The following is a 20,000-nucleotide window of genomic DNA, read 5'->3' on the forward strand; positions in this document are numbered from 1 at the left end:
TTACTTAAAAAAAATGTCATATTTGCTTGGTTCCTAACAAAATTACTTAAAAGAGTTGGTTCTATTGAAAAAATGATTCCTTAACAAAAAAAATTTACTTAAAAAATGACTTTTGTTGGTTCCCTAAAAACAGTTTACTTAAAAAATATTGGTAAAAACTCTTTACTTAAAAATGCCTATTTGCTTGGTTCCTAACAAAATTTACTTAAAAGCCTATTTTGCTTGGTTCCTAACAAAAAAATTTACGGTGCAAAAAATGTCTATTTGCTTGGTCCTAACAACAAAATTTACTTAAAATGTTCTATATGCTTTGGTTCCTAACAAAATTTTACTTAAAGAAAAATGTCTATTTGCTTGGTTTCCTAACAAAATTTTGAACTTGAATGTCTATATGCTTGGTTCCTAACAAAATTTACTTAATGTCTATATGCTTGGTTCCTAACAAAATTTACTTAATGTCTATATGCTTGGTTCCTAACAAAATTTACTTAAAAATGTCTTATTTGCTTGTTCCTACAAAATTACTTTAACAAATGTCTATTAAAATTTTTTGTTTCCCTATAAATTTACTTAAAATTTTTTGGTCTATTTGCTTGGTTCCTAAAATCTCTTAAAAATGCCTTTTCTTGTTCCTTACAAATTTAAACTTAAAGTGCCTTATTTGCTTGAAAAAGTTCCTAGCAAAATTTACTTAAATGCCCTATTTCTTGGTTCCTAACAAAATTTACTTAAAATGCTATTTGCTTGGTTTCCCTTTAACAAAATTTACTAAAAATCCTATTTGCTTGGTTCCTAACAAAATTTACTTAAAAATGCCTATTTGCTTGGTTCCTAACAAAATTTACTTAAAAATGCCTATTTGCTTGGTTCCTAACAAAATTTACTTAAAAATGTCTATTTGCTTGGTTCCTAACAAAATTTACTTAAAAATGTCTATTTGCTTGGTTCCTAACAAAATTTACTTAAAAATGCCTATTTGCTTGGTTCTAACAAAATTGTAACAAAATTTACTTAAAAATGTCTATTTGCTTGGTTCCTAACAAAGTTTACTTCAAAATGTCTATATGCTTGGTTCCTAACAAAATTTACTTAAAAATGTCTTTTTGCTTAGTTTCTAACAAAATTTACTTAAAAATGTCTATTTACTTGGTTCCTAACAAAATCTACTTAAAAATGTCTATTTGCTTGTTTCCTAACAAAATTTACTTAAAAAATTTTATATGCTTGGTTCCTAACAAAATTTACTTAAAAATGTCTATTTACTTGGTTCCTAACAAAATCTACTTAAAAATGTCTATTTGCTTGTTTCCTAACAAAATCTACTTAAAAATTTCTATATGCTTGGTTCCTAACAAAATTTATTTAAAAATGTCTATTTGATTGGTTCCTAACAAAATCTACTTAAAAATGCCTATTTGCTTGGTTCCTAAGAAAATTTACTTAAAAATGCCAATTTGCTTGGTTCCTAACAAAATTTACTTATTGTCTATTTGCTTGGTTCCTAACAAAATTTACTTTAAAATACCTATTTGCTTGGTTCCTAACAAAATTTACTTAAAAATGTCTATTTCCTTGGTTTCTAACAAAATCTGCTTCTAATAAAGAGTCATTTGAATCAGGTTATTGTTTTCCATGCAATGCTGCATTGTGAAGTTGATAATCTGAAAGTGTTTTAAGCTGAATTTAATAGAGCTTCCTTATCTGACCACTGCAACAACTAACCTTTTAAAACCTTCTGTAGTCCTTCTGTGTAACTCGAAACAAGATTATCGGGGTTCCGCATGAAATTGTTATTCCAAACATTTCTCAGAACACGACACTCCTCCGTCTGGGAATTGAGGCATGTTTGCTGAAAAGGAGATCAATTTTCCAGCATTCAGTTCCGTTAGTTTGTTTGTATGGTGTTCTTACATTGCATAGAACCAGTGGTTATTCAGCAACGGGACCAACGGCTTTAAGTGACTTCCGAACCACGTCGAGAGTGAGCTTTTATCACCAGAAATACACATCTCTAACTCCTCAATGGAATGCCCGTTAGAATTCAGTTTAGACCAAGAGTTTCAATGTCTGTGATTATGTACAGTTTACATATACTCAACAAAAATCTACATGCAAATATGTCAATAATTATTTGAGCAGTACCATGTAATACAAGTGTTGGAGTAAAAGTAAATGCGATAAAATTGCTAATTATACATAATCGACAGCAATTACGTGAAAATGCCAGCACAACTGCTAACCGAATCAATCCTTAACTTAATCTAATGATGATATACCTGTAAAATTACCATAATTTCAGAATCCTTTGCTCGAATAAATATCACGTTTATCCATCAAGCTGATATTAGGCCTAATAACTAGAACTTCACATTCACCCTGTCATATAGGCTGCATACCCAAATCCCACAAAATGTCACATCAAAACTTCACTATTTCGCTGTCGTTTATCAATAAACTCACCGAGGCCGTGACCTGGAAAAGATCGTTTTCGTTGCACCCGGCGTTCCAGTCGGGTTGGAGCGAGAGTTCGCGGAGATTAGAGAAAGGAAGGGACGCGGGTCGCTCGACAGCCAAATGGGAGACGAGGGTGGCGGAGTAGGACGTGTAGACGATGACTGATAAGAAGTACCCGAGCCAAAAGATGGCACGGGAGGCTGCACTGACGGGCTGCTTGTCGCTTCCTGTAGAAGGATCATTTGGAGTCCTTCAGAATTATGGAGTATTGGAGAAGATGTAAATAATTATAGACTACTAGTATGAGCCAGCTTCCAAATTTATTTTAAATGCCAGAGTTTAAATGGTACTGACGATTTCAATCAAGGGATGCTTGCTCCATCTCCCACAAAGAGGAACTGAATCAATGAGATATATATAAAAGGAAAAACTGGCTACTCTGATGAATGAATCTTTATAAATATATTTTGACCTTTAAAGCTGTGAATTTATTCAAATGTAAACAGATCAACTCCAAAACTACTGTCTTCAACCCAGCTACTAGGGAAGTAGTTCGTAATCACAGCCTAATAAAGACTTATTCTTTTCCTATATGCACTTCCCTTGCCAAGTTTTTTAGGTATGTTAGTAAAATTATTCTATGAATAATTTAGATGCCTTTGCTAGTAACTTCTAGCACGTTGAGCATCAACCCTCTATCATCACAAAATTCCATTAACAAACAACTAACAGCCGATCTAGGCTCCTTCACTAACCCAGTGTCACTAGCATGCATGACTTGGCAACGAAAACTACGAACTTGAGGTGAGAAAAGCCACTAAAAATCTTATTTTATCTGTGAAATTAAGGAACATAACCTTTTAGTTGCTGCAGATGAGTACCTACTATATTAAAAAAAAGTACTAAAAAAATTAATGACTTAGTTTCTGCTTTTTATTTACTTTTTTATTCTTTGATCTATATTGTAAGTTCGGATTATTTCTTTGTTTATGTCTTTAATATCCTATGCTTTAGTATTTTGCCATTTTACTTATTTGTTTTCGTCTTCTTTCTACTGATATATAAACTGATAAATTCCCTTGTTTATTTACCTCTATTTCTTTTTAGGTCGTCCAGAATCCACAATATTTCTGCTCTCATGCCCCAGATATGCTCATATTTCGCACATGCTTATGCCACACGTATGTTGCCTTGCTTATTCACTCCGATTTTTGTCTACTTTTGCCCAGATTTCACAAAGTTCTCTCTCATTTCCCTCAGCCTCGCTCATTCCAAACGTATTATCATACACCATAAATCCCGATTAAAACTACCTTGCTGGAGAAGCGCGGATACCATGACCCAGGATGCATCCGAGATCCCGGCACGGAAGATGCCCTCCATCTCCTGAGGGAAATAGCGTCTGTATACCCTCTCGGCGATGACCAGGAAGATAACGAGGACTGCCATGGTGAGGAACACGGCCGCGTAGAGGATGGATTCCATGGGCAGCGCGTAGGCCATCAGTTTCTTCTGGAAGTCCTCCTGAGTCGCTACGAATAACTTGCGGCTGGAGAATGAGATGGTGTTTAGCCATTTTTTTCGAAGTCTTTGGGAGACTGCAAATAATTGTAGGATTATATTTGCACATTATATTTGATACTGACACGGAATAGAAAGCAGAGAATGAACATGAAAGTTTGTAGTATGGAGTTTTTACGTTGCATGGAACCAGTGGTGATTCAGCAACGGGACCAACAGCTTTACGTGACTTCCGAACCACGTCGAGAGTGAACTTCTATCACCAGAAATAGACATCTCTAACTTCTCAGTGGAATGCCCGAGAATCGAACTCGTGGCCACCGAGGTGGCAGGCCAAGACCATACCGATCACGCCACTGAGGCGCTTGAACATGAATGTGCTGAACGAGAAAATTAGTAAATACAAATTTCAAAATCATGACAGAACTGAGTAGGCTATATCTATATGGCTATAGTTGCATCAAAAGCCTCAGCAAACAACATCTCGTTGACTTTTAGTATTCATAAATCCTCAAAAAAGTCAATAAATTACAGAATTAAGAATTGACATTTGTCATACTATGATCAGCACCCAATTACACCTCAAATACAGTTTGTCTTATTCTTTCAATCATTAGTGTTGAAACTGAAATTAACAGATGGAACATAACAAATAGTACACAATGCATACGCCTTGATGACTTCTACAACAACACAAATATTTTGAGGTACACATAACGCTAAGAGCGACGCATACCAGAAAACCACTAACCAAGGGTTAAAGAAGAAATGAATTCTTGCCCTTTGATAAAAGAGGATGGCCTGATGGCACAGAAAAGAGAAGGATATAAGAAAATAAATGGCTTATTTTTATTGGTTAACTTCGCGCAAACTAACAATGTAAAAAAAAGGAAAAAATATCTGTATACGTACATACATACATACATACTTACATACATACATGCACACATGAATTTTTATCACATCCCTGTGATTCCTATACAAGAATCAAACTACAAATGTCCTTTAATATCCAATTGGATATTAAAGGACATTTAGTGTTTCATATGCATGTAAATTGCGCAAAAAAAAAGAAGTGTGCTAGTTATGCACTGCCCACTTTTTATAGTAACTTAATATTCTACATATGTGTATGTATGTATGTACATCAAGGTACAAATGTCCTTTAATATCTAATTCGCTCTACCTCGGAATTAATATATTTTCATATATGTTAAGGAAAGGGGAATTTTTTAGTTGATAATAATTTCGTCCTCTCGTGGGTTCGAACCAGCGCCCAGCTGACAGAGGAGAAATCGGGACTTCAGTGAAGTTATCGACTCGGCTAACATGTGAGGTATAAGTTGATACAGATTCCGACCTTACAAGTCACTGTCGAACTCAGGTATTTGTAATAGAATAGATATCCAGCCCCCTCTGCCATGTTAACAAAGTCGAACGTTCGCCGCACGTAGCCATATAATGAATTTTTATCACATCAACTGGATTCCTATACATGCATCAAGCTACAAATGTGATTTGTAAGGTCGCAATCAGTATCAACTTATACCTCACTTGTTAGCCGAGTCGATAACTTCACTGGAGTCCTGATTTCTCCTCTGTCCGCTGGGCGCTGGTTCGAACCCACGAGAGGACGAAATTATTATCAACTAAAAAATTCCCCTTCGGTTAACATATACGAAAATATATTCATTCAGAGGTACAGCGAATTGGATATAAAAGGACATTTGTAGCTTGACACACACACATACATAATACATACTACACATATGGAAAATGTTAAGTTACAATAATAAGTGGGCGGTGCATAACTAGAACACTTCCTTTTTTTTACGCAATTTAGATCCATATGAAACACTATAATATTTCTTTAGAAATGACTATAAGTATTACCGGCCGGCAGCGCTTACAGCATTTTGCCTTGCATAATTATGACTGTACTGCACTAGTAAACAGCACATACTGTAAGACATCTAATTGATTTCCGGTTAGATGGTTATCGAAAAAAATTCATTATTGCACCACTCGCTTGCATAATTTTGCTAACTGACAAGGCAATCAAATCATCAACGGCACGCTCCACGAATAATAATAATAATAATAAAAAATTTAAAATATCGAAGAACATAAAGGTCCCAGAGACGAGTCTCCATTCCACCAATCACGATAGTTTTACTGATATCGACTGCGGATATTTAATTTTAGCTGAAAATAAAAACACAAACACAAGCACACAGGCATGAACAGGCTATATCAGGTAATATTAATAGGATGGAATAATACGAAATTATACAATACCATAAATAAGTAGGCTACGCACTCAGACAAGTATTTACAGATATATGAATGTTTCGTATAAGTGGAACGCAATACAAGCTACAAGCAGAAGTAAATATAAACTTGAAACTTATCGACAATGGCCACATACGTGGAAGATTCTGAATTAAGCAAAAAAAAAAAATAAATAAATAAATAAGGCACCGATGGACCACAAGAATGACTCTGGAGTATCTAAAATGTACGTGATGATAAAGACGGAATACTTGATAGTGTATTTCGAGTATAACTGGTTCCGTAAACAGATTTTCATGGCGATGCAAGTGAATTAACAGACGATTAAAATAGACATGTCGACGGTATACAGAGTTTAATGATGATATGAATGATAATGACGAAATAAATGGATAAGGAGATGACGCAAAGGTATGTATGTATGTATGTATGTATGTATGTATGTATGTATGTATGTATGTACGCTTGCTTACTTGCTTGCTTGTTTGAATTTCATGATGTTATGAATGATAAGGCCGAAATAAATGGATTAGGAGACGGCGTACAGGTATGTATGTATGTATGATGTATGTATGTATGTATGTATGTATGTATGTATGTATGTACGCTTGCTTGCTTGCTTGCTTGTTTGAAAATTATGATGATATGAATGATAATGCCGAAATGAATGGATTAGGACACGACACAAAGGTATGTAAGTATGTATGTATGTAGTATGTATGTATGTATGTATCTATGTATGTATGTATGTATGTGCGCTTGCTTGCTTGCTTGAATTTAATGATGTTATGAATGATAATGCCGAAATAAATGGATTAGGAGAGGGCGTACAGGTATGTATGATGTATGTATGTATGTATGTATGTATGTATGTATGTACGCTTGCTTGCTTGCTTGAGTTTAATGATGATATGAATGATAATGCCGAAATAAATGGATTAGGGGTCGGAGTAAATGTATGTATGTATGTATGTATGTATGTAAGTATGTACGCTTGCTTGCTTGCTTGTTTGAATTTAAAGATGTTATGAATGATAATGCCGAAATAAATGAATTAGGAGACGGCGTACAAGTATGTATGTAAGGGCGTACAGGTATGTATGTATGTATATGTATGTATGTATGTATGTATGTATGTATGTACGCTTGCTTGCTTGCTTGAGTTTAATGATGATATGAATGATAATGCCGAAATAAATGGATTAGGGGTCGGAGTAAATGTATGTATGTATGTATGTAAGTACGCTTGCTTGCATGTTTGTTTGTTTGTTCGTTTGTTTGTGGGTGACTCACCTACTAAAAAAAAAAAAAAATGGGAATTTTATCCTTGAAGCTTTCAAGTACTGCACGTGAGTAGATTACTACTCATGATCCCAAAGCGACGCCTTCCAGTAAAAACTACCTGATCATATGTATAGGCTGAGTGTATGTGATTATTTCGCTGCGCTCCTGCGTCACGGACAGCTCCGAAACAGTTAGGTCTGCCCTCCTCTCCTGCAACTCCCCGACCATCCCGTTCCATTTGTTGCTCGCTGGATCGACGAGGCTCCCGTAGGCGTAGCCTTCCAGCGTCTGGTACGTTAATCTATCAAAAATCAAGTCAGGTTTAGAAGGTGTAAGAGGTTGTGCTGTTACTTGATGAAGGGAAAATTGCTTTCTTTTTTCTGTTATTATTATTATACATAAAAAGCATTAATAAAAAAAATCTTCAATTTTAAGGCCACTGGTGTGGCTCGCTCAGTATTATTATTATTATTATATTATTATTATTATTATTATTATTATTATTATTATTATTATTATTGAAAATGGAAACATTCTTATATAACAGGCCTGAGGGGCCACAACCTTGCAAATATGGCTTCCACAGAATACAATATGGTTACATGAAAAACTATAGTTTACCTTAAAAGTAAGAGAAAACAAACAACTTTAGTTCACTTTAGTTCTCTTTCACTGACTATTGAATAATTTTTGCAAAATTTTGTAATCAATCTTACTGGCATATTGTTGACAATATATTCTCGAAATATCTTCTGTTTTCTACAGCAAAATTCTACTGATGATTTGTAGGTACTCACTATGCACAATTTCTCATTAAGGGTACACCTACTAATGACCTGTTCACCTGAATATCTGAATATCAATGTTCTGGCATGTATTATCAGCTTTCAATTGAAATAAAATTTCGCAAAACATTATTTTTCCATTTCCGACATCCTGGCTCATCATTTCACACATAGTTGCGAAAAAGAAGGGCATGTTTCCATTGGCATATAATAAATAATGCCTACTTGTGTACACGCATACTTAGGCAAAGAAGTCCTTACTTGCGTGAAGTTATTCGTACTTTCTGCAATAAGAGCTACATGACTAAGCACATTCATCTCTTACGTATGTGGTACATCATCGTCCTCATACTTACGTGAAGTTGTGTGTCCTTTGTAACGTCGTTACTAGGTCGCCAACATATCCGCTTACTCTGTTGTTTTTCAGGTAGGTTGTGAAGAATTCGAAGACCTGCGAAAGCGGGGTGAAGGTTATGTTGTTGTTGTGATAAAAAGAAATACAAATCGACTTCCTCTACTTCTAAACATGTATCATATACGAGCATGGACGCATGTAATGCGATCAATACCATACACGACTCTAAAGGCCCCCATACACTGAACGATTGTCTGAACTACTGTCTGTATCGTTCGCAAAAACACTGCGTATGGGTTTGCCTGAATGCAAAAGAGGGCGGAGCTTCGTGTCATAACGATCTCAGCGGGAATCTGTCACGACCAGGTTGCTGGCTTGCGGCTTAAGTCTGTCATACACAGATCGTTCAATGTATGGGTTTGTCTACCGATATAACGCTATCGTCCTCGTCTCTCTAGAGATGATGTCATGTCTTCTTGACTTAAAATCTTTGTTCAGACTGAAATCGATGCGGAGATCGTTCATACTGTATGAATATAACGACAATCGTTCAGACAATCATTCAGTGACGTTTGACGACCTAATTTTGAGCACTGTTCCAATATTTGGAGAGTTTGCAGTGCATGTTGATGGGTGATGAGGGAGTACCCAAGTCATCAACGCTCAAAATATTGAGTAAAAAAAATTAATAATCTTGAACAATCCTTAAGTAATCACCATACGCAAACACCTGAAAACATCTTAATTACTGACGTAATTGTAAGAGTTGGTATATATTAAGAAGTAAACAATAGTTAGAAAAAATGGCAGTAACTTGGCAAAGGAATGTGAAATAACGCAAACAGCTGAAAACATTTTAATCATTGACGTAATTATAAAAGTTATTTTTATATAAGAAGTCAACAATAAAATTAGAAAAAAACGGCAGTAACTTGGCAAAAGAATATGAAATAGTGTACTTTTTTTACGACACAAAGCTAAATGGAAATGTCCAACTCTAGTGACATTATTTATTTACGTAATAAATCTATAACTGTTCAAAATAGCTACTTTAACCTGGATGAATTTTCATAAATGTACGAAACCGAAACAAACTATGGCTGACGGCCATAAATTCAAAGTCTTTTAGTTTTTCCAATAACGAAAGTTTCTTTTGACATATTCGTCTTATATTATAACTGAACCGAAATGGGTAATAACTACCTAAATTGATAATACGTATGAGAATACGAGAGAATCTAAAATTTAGGCTAAAGGCCAAGCGCTGAGAACTATGAGGTCATTCACCGCTGACTACGCTCATGAGTTTCAAGAAATGAGGTTTAGGAGAATGACACATATTTGGGTGAAGGACTGTACAATATATATCTTTCATAGCGATCTCATAAACGGTTATTATTCCATTGTATGGGACCATACGACATGGTGGCTTATTAAGGTCTCACGCTAGGGGTTCTCTCTCTCTCTCTCTCTCTCTCTCTCTCTCTCTCTCTCTCTCTCTCTCTCTCTCTCTCTCTGTGTGTGTGTGTGTAAAAGGGACCGACCAAGTGTGTTTGATTTTGTGATAAAAATTTTGGTTTTTATAAGTTAACGAACTCTATATAATTTTAAAATACATATTTGTTATTTTATGAGTTAACGGATATTGTATATAGTTATTAAATACTTACATGTTAAATAACAACCGTAAAAATAGAATTAAAGATTCTTATTTGATTCCTCCCTCCCCTTCTCTCCTCTCGTCTCTCTCTGGTGTAGGGTGCAGCCATGTATGGATACTGTGATAGAAAAAAATATATTTATTTTGTTATATCATGAGCTAACGGACACCATGTGTTTATTAAATACTGCATGTAGAATAACCACCTTAAAAATGGAATTAAAGATTTTTATTTGATTTCGCTCTCTCTCTCTCTCTCTCTCTCTCTCTCTCGCTCTCTCTCTCTCTCTCAAGACATTGATTGCGTGTACTATATACTCATTCATTAGCACATTTCCACCTAATAAAAATAGACAAAGGACACCCACTTTTACGCCCGTGCCGTGTATTGGATACTCTTTGAAATCAGCCCTTCTGTCGTAATGACCGAGCGTCGAGCGGACCTGGTAGCCCCTGGTGGAGTTCCAAGTCCCGATGTCCTCAACGATGACTCTGCCCTTAGGACCAACGCGGTAGGGACTTTTAACCTGCAAAGGTTTATAGAAATGTAGAAAATGGAGTCGTTTTCCCAGTAAGAATGGAGTATGAATGCAGATTTTGCTAATGTTTTTAGAAAGCCTGAAATTAAAAGCTGATCCTGTGCTGAAGAGTGAAAAATAAAATCAGTACGGAACTGTTGCTTTTGATTAATCTGGCCTTTTGCCAGCACGGGGTCTTGTTCATAGAGTAGCCCGGAAGTGGTACGGAACTTAAATTAAAAGCGGATATTATGTAGAACTTGCGGATTCTGGAACAAGATTCGCCAACAAATAGTAATCTTTACACTTTCTCACTTATTTATAGGCTACTTACGGAGTATGAGAAAGTTAAAGCAAAACCCTTCTTGATTCAATAACACTAAAGTTGACAGAACCGGTGTCCTGTAGAGGCGCTGAAGGTTAGGTTAAATTAATGTTCCCATCAGGGTTGGAGTAATTGCACTTGAAGAAATAAATCACAATTACTTTAAAAAAAATGTAAATAACATTTACAAATAGAATTACATTTAGAAAAAAACAAATAAATTACAATTAAAATTACTTAACAAGAAATTTAAATACAATTACGGTTACAATTACAAGGGATTTGGGTGTGAGAGTCAACGCTAATCTTTAGCACAAAATTGAGGAGAGCACATCGAGCTCATGGGATTTCATCATTTATTTCCAGAGGTGTAAGTGACAGAAGAGCAGAGGTCATATTAAAACAGCATTTATTAGCACCAGCAAATTTAAGTCTTATAGGTAACCCATCACTCCTAATGGAGCCCGACCCTTACCACTTTACTTTCATAATTACAATCAAATTTCAAATGACATCATCCTGTAATTAATTAAATGACAATTCATTATTATCATTTCATTTTCAATTACCATTACAAGAAATTCTGTAATGAATTACATTTCAGTTCCATTACAATTACTGCAATCCTAGTTCCCATGGAGGAAGGCATCCTGTCCTTGGCAATGCGATAAAACCTATTCTGAAAACTTCTTCATTTTCCGTGAATGAATGAGGCAAAATCAGTTTGCTTTGCGCATCAATTAACGACCCAAGACTGTCAACAATTCCCTTTGTTCCGCAGGTGTCAAAATTAACGAAGGTACAACATCCAGCCTCTGAGTAATGGAGAATAAATATCAAAATAGCAAGCTGTTTTTCTTTTCGTTATCGTTAATTGGCGTTTGCGTTTATTTTTAATATGTATCACTAAGAATATAGTAAGTTCACTTTAGTTTGAACGATACTGTTAGATGGTACCTAAAATAATAAACGCTAATTTATTATCATAAATTATCGATCTACTGTGATAATTCCATAAAAATATTCAACAGCAATCAAGAAAATTCATGGCAACGATAAATAAAACTGGGACAATTCTACTCGATCATCTGTACTGCAGAGCAAAAAAAATGTTTATATTTCAGTAAATAATCATCTGTACTGCAGTACATAAAATGATCAGTCTTGCAGTTTATAAAATGTAAACGGTATGCAAAAAAATAATCTGCATTACAATAAACACATATACACAATATTACAGTAAAAGAAAAAGTAGGTCGTGCAACCAAAGATTAGATACGCCTCCCCCCCCACAAAAAAAAAAAAACCGCCATCCAGCCCCCATCCCCAGTGATTGAAATGGTTACCCAAATATTCTACGCCAATAGCTTTCTTTCATGAATAAAAAAAAAAAGAAATTAGCATACTTTTCACCGAATCAAAAAACCTTACCTCTTTTTTTTCTTGAAGATGACGACCAAAACCAAGCACTAGAAATTCATCTTCCCCACAAATATCAATTTGAAATACTAATCTACAATTTAGAATCTGGAATTTTATAAAATAACTGAAGGGGTAAGAAGAAAATGAACAAATAAATTGTAATAATTGTGACTTGTTCGTAGTTTCCATGGAAACGGAAGCACGGTTGCCGGTGGTGGACAGAATTTTACTTCTGTACAAACACATAAGTTAAGTACATCTTAGTTTAACCAGACCACTGAGCTGATTAACAGCTCTCCTAGGGCTGGCCTGAAGGATTAGATGTTTTTTACGTGGGTAGGAACCAATTGGTCACCTAGCAACGGGACCTACAGTTTATTGTGGGATCCGAACCACATTATATCGAGAAATGAATTTTTATCACGAGAAATAAGTTCCTCTGATTCCGCGTTGGCCGAGCCGAGAATCGACCTTCGGACCACCGAGCGCGAATCCACTTGTCCGACGAGGAACCACACAAACACACACAATTCATAACTATCGTGAGTACTCTTAAAAGCACTTCCACTCTCCAGTTATTAAGCCACTCCACTTAGGCAACATGAACATACAGGAATTCCACCCTAATAACGGTTACTTAGCAGAGGAGTCCGAGGCTACTGAAGGCATGTTCCAGCGCCACAAAGACAGTATACCGTAATGAAAACGTCGAATCTCAGTCAATTTTCGAATCACGAGAGTCCTGGAGTGTTCATAAAATTTTCACAAAGTGGTTCCTTTTTAATGCGACCAAGAACAGTAGACAAGGAGAAACATGCCTTCGTCTATGCTGCATGACTTGCACGGGTATGTTAGAGAGAGAGAGAGAGAGAGAGAGAGAGAGAGAGAGAGAGAGAGAGAGAGAGAGAGAGAGAGAGAGAGAGAGAGTAACGTAAAGGTAAGATGAGCAATTACTTAAAGCTTAATCAATACCGACCACTTCTTATATGTCACTGTTTCTTTCTAGTCTAGCTTAACATACACTCGTAATTAAACGGAGCATTGTATAACGTATGACTGCCAATGATATACTTGTTCTGAACTGCTACAAAATGTATAATAAAAGTAATTACTTTGTTCTACATAGCCCAGTGAAGGTTGCATGACCTCAGAGGAAGTACTGTGACGTCATCATATGACCCAGCAACATAAGCTAGATTTGAAAACCCTTTTCGCCAGGTCTTTCCCGACTTGGTTACGTTTTATTATTTCTGCTACTAAGGTGGTTATGTTCTTGTTTAGATTTGCTTGTATGTCTGTCCGTCTGTTCGCTAGTTAGCAGGATTACACAAAAGAATGTTGGCTCTATTTCTACGAAAAGGTTAACGGAAGGTATTAGAGGCTCGTGACTGACAGACAGCACGTGATCAAACTTTTGGAGGAGAAGTAGGTTTGGATAAGAAACTTTTTTTTTTTTTTAGTGGGTAGGGCGTAGAATGTTCAGCCCTCATTGAGATGTGGGGCCTCTGGGCGCTTTTGTATTTTGCATAATTCCGATTCAATGGTATATTATAATTACGGCTTGTATGCTGAGTGAGTCTTTCGTTTTCAAAATCCCGGAGGAAGTAAATGTTGGTTTGGGGATGTATAGTACGCGTTTTGGTTCGGTATGTTTGGTGATTTTATAATGGAAATGTAAATGGGGACACTATCAGCAATGGGTAATTTTTCATGGCAAAAATTCAAAATGGCTCCAATTAAATAAAACGTTATTCTCCACTGTTTCCAAATTTATGGCAAAACCCCGATCTTAACTTATTTCATCTTACAGAATTTCGGATTTTTTCATCTTGTTAAAAATCCACTGAAGTCTTCTTATATGCATATCGGACAAATAAAGACAACAAAAAGTATAGACCTCAACATCACTACTGGTAAAATTTGCCAGTCTGCGTCGAACTATTTACCTAAGAGCTTTTTGGCTTTTACCTGAGGCGTATACTAGATACTCATTGCCAAGTGTTCTTGTATTAGTTCGAGGAATTCAATGGAGCTACCAACTAAGACACAAAGGTCACATAAGAAAGCATAGCAAGGATTTGCTCTAAGGCGAGAGGTGAAAATTGAAACAAGTTAAAGAAGTTGGACAGCTATGAGGCAACAGATCCAAGGGAAAGGAAGAAAGACAAAAAGCCGACAGCAACGCAGCTGCGGCAGGAGGGCCACTAGGTAAAAAAAAAATAAATTAAAAAAAATTAATTAATTACTGCCTACAGTAAGCCGTGCGAAGTACACTGAGCACATTTTGAAACCATCTGTCTTTTAATTGAAGGTCTTCATTCCTTCAAGGGTCTTCATTTAATTCTCTAGTTTGCTTTTATTAAAGTCATTTTGCATTTAAGATTTTCGTCAATTAGAGCTTTTCTTTCATTCAAGGCCTTTGTCACTTAAGGATGTCTTTCATTTAAGGCAGTTTTATAATTAAAGGACATACTCGTTTAATTAAGGTCTTTCACATGATTTTTTTCATTTAAGAGGCCATTTCATTTACAGGTGTCACTTTGGGTCCATTTTCACTGAAGGGCCTTTTTCATTCGAGGGTCTTTAGTCTACATTCAATAAATCTCTTATCTTCCGCCTTCGCATTCATTCAGTAAACCCCTAAGCACGAATAAAAACGTTTTTTACTTAGAATCTAGATTTCACTGGCGTTGCTATCAAAGCACTTGGACATTTAACACAAGAAGGTCTCTTGCTAAGCTAGAATTTAAGCGATATAGAGCATAATATCGTTAAATCTAAAAGAAATTCAACTCGCAAAATCAGTTCCCTTTGAAGGTCGATTTGATTTCTCGAGTAATAGCTTCTGCTCTCCGCAAGATTGACTGACTGATTATAGCTACTAAAACTGGCGTCACAACACCTAGGTTATGGATGCCTAACAAAAAACAAAGGAAACAAAATATGAACGAATAACTTTAAAAGTAATTTCATATGACAAATATATATATATATATATATATATATATATATATATATATATATATATATATATATATATATGTGTGTGTGTAAAAGCAAATGCCACGCACGAAGAAAGTGAAACAAGGGTGTGGTGCCAGACCTTTCGACACAACAGAGGACACAACGAAGGCCAATACAAAGGCCTTGGACACAACAGTCTGCTCGTAAAAGGACCGTTGTGTACAGTTTGATTGTGTCGAAAGGCCTAACACAATCCGCTGTTTCATTTTCCTTCGTGGCATTTGCCTTCATTTCATTATTCATCACGTTCCATATTTTCGTGATTCAGTTATACACGCACACTTATTACATAAGTATTATATAATGTACTGTATAATCATACTATTCACATATACTACCTATACATACACATACTGCATACGTGTGCAACTTAAAATTTACTGAGGAGGCCAGCCTCCCTAACAATGATGCACAGTTGCTCCATATTACAATCCTCACCGACAATTGTAGCGCGGGAAAAGGTCACTATTTTAAAACCTTCTTTCCTTATCACCCTATGTATGGCCTGACATAACCAGCTGTGGATGTTTTTTTTTTAATAATAATAATCCTTTGAGGATTTCCTCATTCACTTCCTTAGCTGACTGCCGCCATTAATATCAAGCGATGGAATGATACATCTTACTAAGCTTGCTGTCACTGATAATGGATATTACCGGTGTCTCATTTCTCGTTACGGTCTTTTCTTGTGAAGCTGGGGAGTTGCTGGCTGGGGAGGGGGGAGGGGGGGAGGTGGGGGGAGGGGCGCGCTGCTGGAACACGATAAATTAGGTGACTTTGGGAGCCATTACCTATCTGTCATTCTTCCTTTGTTCTTTATTCATGCATACTTGATAATTACTTTTATTAACGAGTAGGGGGGAGGGGGGAGTTCGCTGCTGACACGATAAGTTAGGTGACTTTAGGAGCCATTGCCTATCTGTCATTCTTCCTTTGTTCTTTATTCGTGCACACTTGATGATTACTTTAACGGGCGGGTGAGGAGGAATGTCAAATAGCGTGGGATTCCGAGCAGGTGGAATTAGGAACGCAGTGGGACGTTTAGCTTCGATTATCTCATTGGATGTGAACATTTCCTTTATTTCTGATTTGATTTATAAGATTTAAACTGTCAATTTTTTTCTTACGTGGCTAGGAACCAATTGGTTACCTAGCAACGGGACCTACAGCTTATTGTGGAATACGAACCACATCATATCGAGAAACGAATTCCTAATCACCAGAAACAAATTCCTCTGATTCCACGTTGGCAGAGCGGCGAATCGAACTCGCGACTACCGAATCGGTAGGCGAGCACGTAACCCATCCGTCCAACTAGGAAGGAATATGAAGTACAAGAATCTTAAGATGTAACTTTGGGGTTGAAAAGACGCTGCAAGGACCCTTCATTAATGCCTACAGTGCACTATGCCAGGTGCACAGGTAACACTACCCATCGTTTTCTTTTTTACTTCAAAAATAACTGGGAAAAAATCGCTGAGCAACGCAGTGGTTGGCTTAGAGAAATATGGAACAGCTGGATAACCAAATAAAGTTGTTTGATTACGTAACTTTAGAATAAACTTAATATCAAAATTATTTTTCTAGCCATAGATGTCTCCAGTATTTTCCTTATGCAGCTTTGATTGTCATTGTTAAGGAAATCGCAGGTGAAATGGAGAGAGAGAGAGAGAGAGAGAGAGAGAGAGAGAGAGAGAGAGAGAGAGACGAGAAAGAAGAAGAAGGAGAGAGAGAGAGAGAGAGAGAGAGAGAGACTTAAGCACCGTACTGAACTTATTTCTAGTGTTCATACAGGTGCGAGGACCGTTACCGACCATTTTTCATATACTTTGTTTATGAGCTGAACACAAAAAGAGTATGCTAGGCTACAGTAACTTAAAACCTTTTCCCATGGTTACATTCATAAAATAATAAAGATGACCTATTTGGGTGTCATTCCTTTCTATTAATCTTGTTTCCTTTTCATCTCAAATAATAATTTATAAGGAAATTAACATAATTTTCAATAAGAACACAACTGCAATTTTGGCTTCTACGAGTTGGTTGACAAGGTAAATGAAATGGCGTTACCCTTTCTCATGATCTGGGAATGTACCGAATTCAAGAGCATTTTACCCGTTTATTTTTACTATAATCGGGCCTGGGCAAGGTACGGGCACTGCGATACTTGCCACCTCTCATACGCGGGCCAACGATTCGGAAGGACCCCTATGAATACTGATGCCGAAGGGCTTCTTGCCCCGAAACGGCGGGAAAGAGGGATACCCTTGAATTTATCATACCATAAAAAAAAGGACCAGGAAGATCTTTAATCAACAACATATATGTGGAATAATAGCAGAAGCCGTCGTCAGAATATCATGTCGACAAACGTCAGTCATGCCCACAATATTCATGGGGGACACCATCAATTATTACCCTGGCATTCGGTAACTGTCAGTCACACAGAAGCGCGAAGATAATAGCAGCACTTCCACCAAGGTTATACAGGCGACATATTTCATTCAATTACATATTAACAAGTAATAACTGTAGGACAAAATGATAGAGTAAACAAGAGTCTGAATGAAGACATATTTTTCATTCTCTTATTAGAGAATCTGGCGATGACACGAGAGCCTATGAACGATGAATTTGACAACAGTACTCCACTACAGCAATAGACTATGGTCGTCAAATTACAGGCGTGTGTGAATGGCAGTTACAAGAGTCGCTGCTATTATAGTAAAAACGTCGCTTTGATTCAGCTGAATCAGATAATGAGAAATATACCTAGAGTCCTAGACTATTACGCTACTATGTATGACCAGCATTTTAATTCATTATTCAGTAATCAATGAATGAAAAATTAGAACGTTACGACCTATCGCATTCAAAGGCCAGTGAAATGATATTGCGTTATGCGGGATGATCGAGTCAAGAGATTGAAACGTATTTCTATTGTGAAAAAGGAAGAAAAGTGGGGATTAATTACAAAACAAACTTTTTTACCTTACGATGTAAAAGAGGAAAGCTATTTTAAGACCTGGATAAACAGATGCAAGATGGGAATTAGAGGGAAATACTAAAAATATCAGTCATTACGAACTAGGGCTCTATTCTTGATGTATTTACCTTTCTATCGTTTGTTTGTATGGTGTTTTTACGTTGCATGGAACCAGTGGTTATTCAGCAACGGGACCAACAGCTTTACGTAACTTCCCGAACCACGTCGAGAGTGAACTTCTATCGCCAGAAATACACAGCTCTGACCCCTCAATGGAATGCCCGCGAATCGAACTCGCGGCCACCGAGGTGGCACGCCAGCACCATACCGACCACGCCACTGAGGTGCTTCCTTTTATTGTTCAGATATTCAACAAGACTTTATGCCTGTGATTTGACGGCTATTCCTTCGTGCAGTAGTAAAGTACTCTTACACAGTTATTCATTCATTCCCTTTTGTGACATCGCCAGCTTTGGATAGTGTTGCTGTTTTTCCGATACGTATTAAGAAAACAAGTCGTGATCCGACCTCCAGCTTACTCCGGACGCGTGCAAGATTTTCCCCTCACGCATAAGTTATAAACATTATATTTCCAACTTTGAACATGAATTAAATCATGCTAAATTCTATGGTCAAATGGAACCTTGTTTCACCAACAAAAATTAAAACAAATGCACTAAATTTTTACTATAAATCATTTTTCTGTACTGTTTAACAATGCACATTATTTACTTTTTACATTTTCATTCTCATAAATAAATCATGAATCCCCTATTCTGAAATTCCTGTATCTGTAACTCAAAGTGAAACACCTTTTTAAGACTTTTTACCTTCTTCAGACTTTGTAGGCTCTTCCATAGATCTTTCCTGCACCCATCCCCCAACAAGAACAACAACTGCAACAAAGTAGTTTGTAGAGTTATTCCCCGAGTAAGAGAAAATGGAAGATAATTGGTACTTCGTTCGTTTTCCTGATAATTACACTCTTTTGTCCTGCAGTTATAAACTTATTCATTAACATGTAATCAAATAAAAGCCCATCCTCCGTACGACCTCGGTGAACGCTTAAACGAACTCCTGTTACCTTCAAGCTTCCAACTGACAGACAATTACTAAATACCAAATTAACATTTGACGATGTCTCCTATGATTACCATGGTGGTGACATTCAAAGCTTAACGTACGAGAAGCCAATTGTCTACGAATAACAGAAAATCGAGATAACGAAATTCCTAGTTTCACACAATAAATCAATCAATCAATCAATCAAACAGTAGAATTCCTTGTTGGCCTCAAAGTTCAACCTCACAGTCTTATATTATAGTAAAAATCCTGAATATTACGACTACTAACTCGACGTTTATATTATTTTTA

The 20,000-nt window shown here is 36.4% G+C and overlaps 1 protein-coding gene across 3 annotated transcripts in view; it reads right to left on the reverse strand.

Annotated features, from left to right (window-relative positions):
- LOC135201804 (glutamate receptor 1-like) overlaps positions 1–20,000 on the reverse strand; it is a 377,856-nt gene that overhangs the window by 5,571 nt on the left and 352,285 nt on the right. For all 3 annotated transcript variants that reach the window (XM_064231071.1, XM_064231070.1, XM_064231072.1), the window contains 6 exons: positions 10,720–10,878; positions 8,693–8,787; positions 7,670–7,852; positions 3,768–4,003; positions 2,461–2,681; positions 1,723–1,849 (listed from right to left, as the gene is read on the reverse strand). In XM_064231071.1, the coding sequence (XP_064087141.1) occupies positions 1,723–1,849; positions 2,461–2,681; positions 3,768–4,003; positions 7,670–7,852; positions 8,693–8,787; positions 10,720–10,878 (1,021 nt within the window). The remainder of the gene's footprint in view (positions 1–1,722; positions 1,850–2,460; positions 2,682–3,767; positions 4,004–7,669; positions 7,853–8,692; positions 8,788–10,719; positions 10,879–20,000) is intronic.

This window comes from Macrobrachium nipponense, chromosome 28 (genome assembly GCF_015104395.2).
Source record: "Macrobrachium nipponense isolate FS-2020 chromosome 28, ASM1510439v2, whole genome shotgun sequence".
NCBI classification, from domain to species: Eukaryota; Metazoa; Arthropoda; class Malacostraca; order Decapoda; family Palaemonidae; genus Macrobrachium; species Macrobrachium nipponense.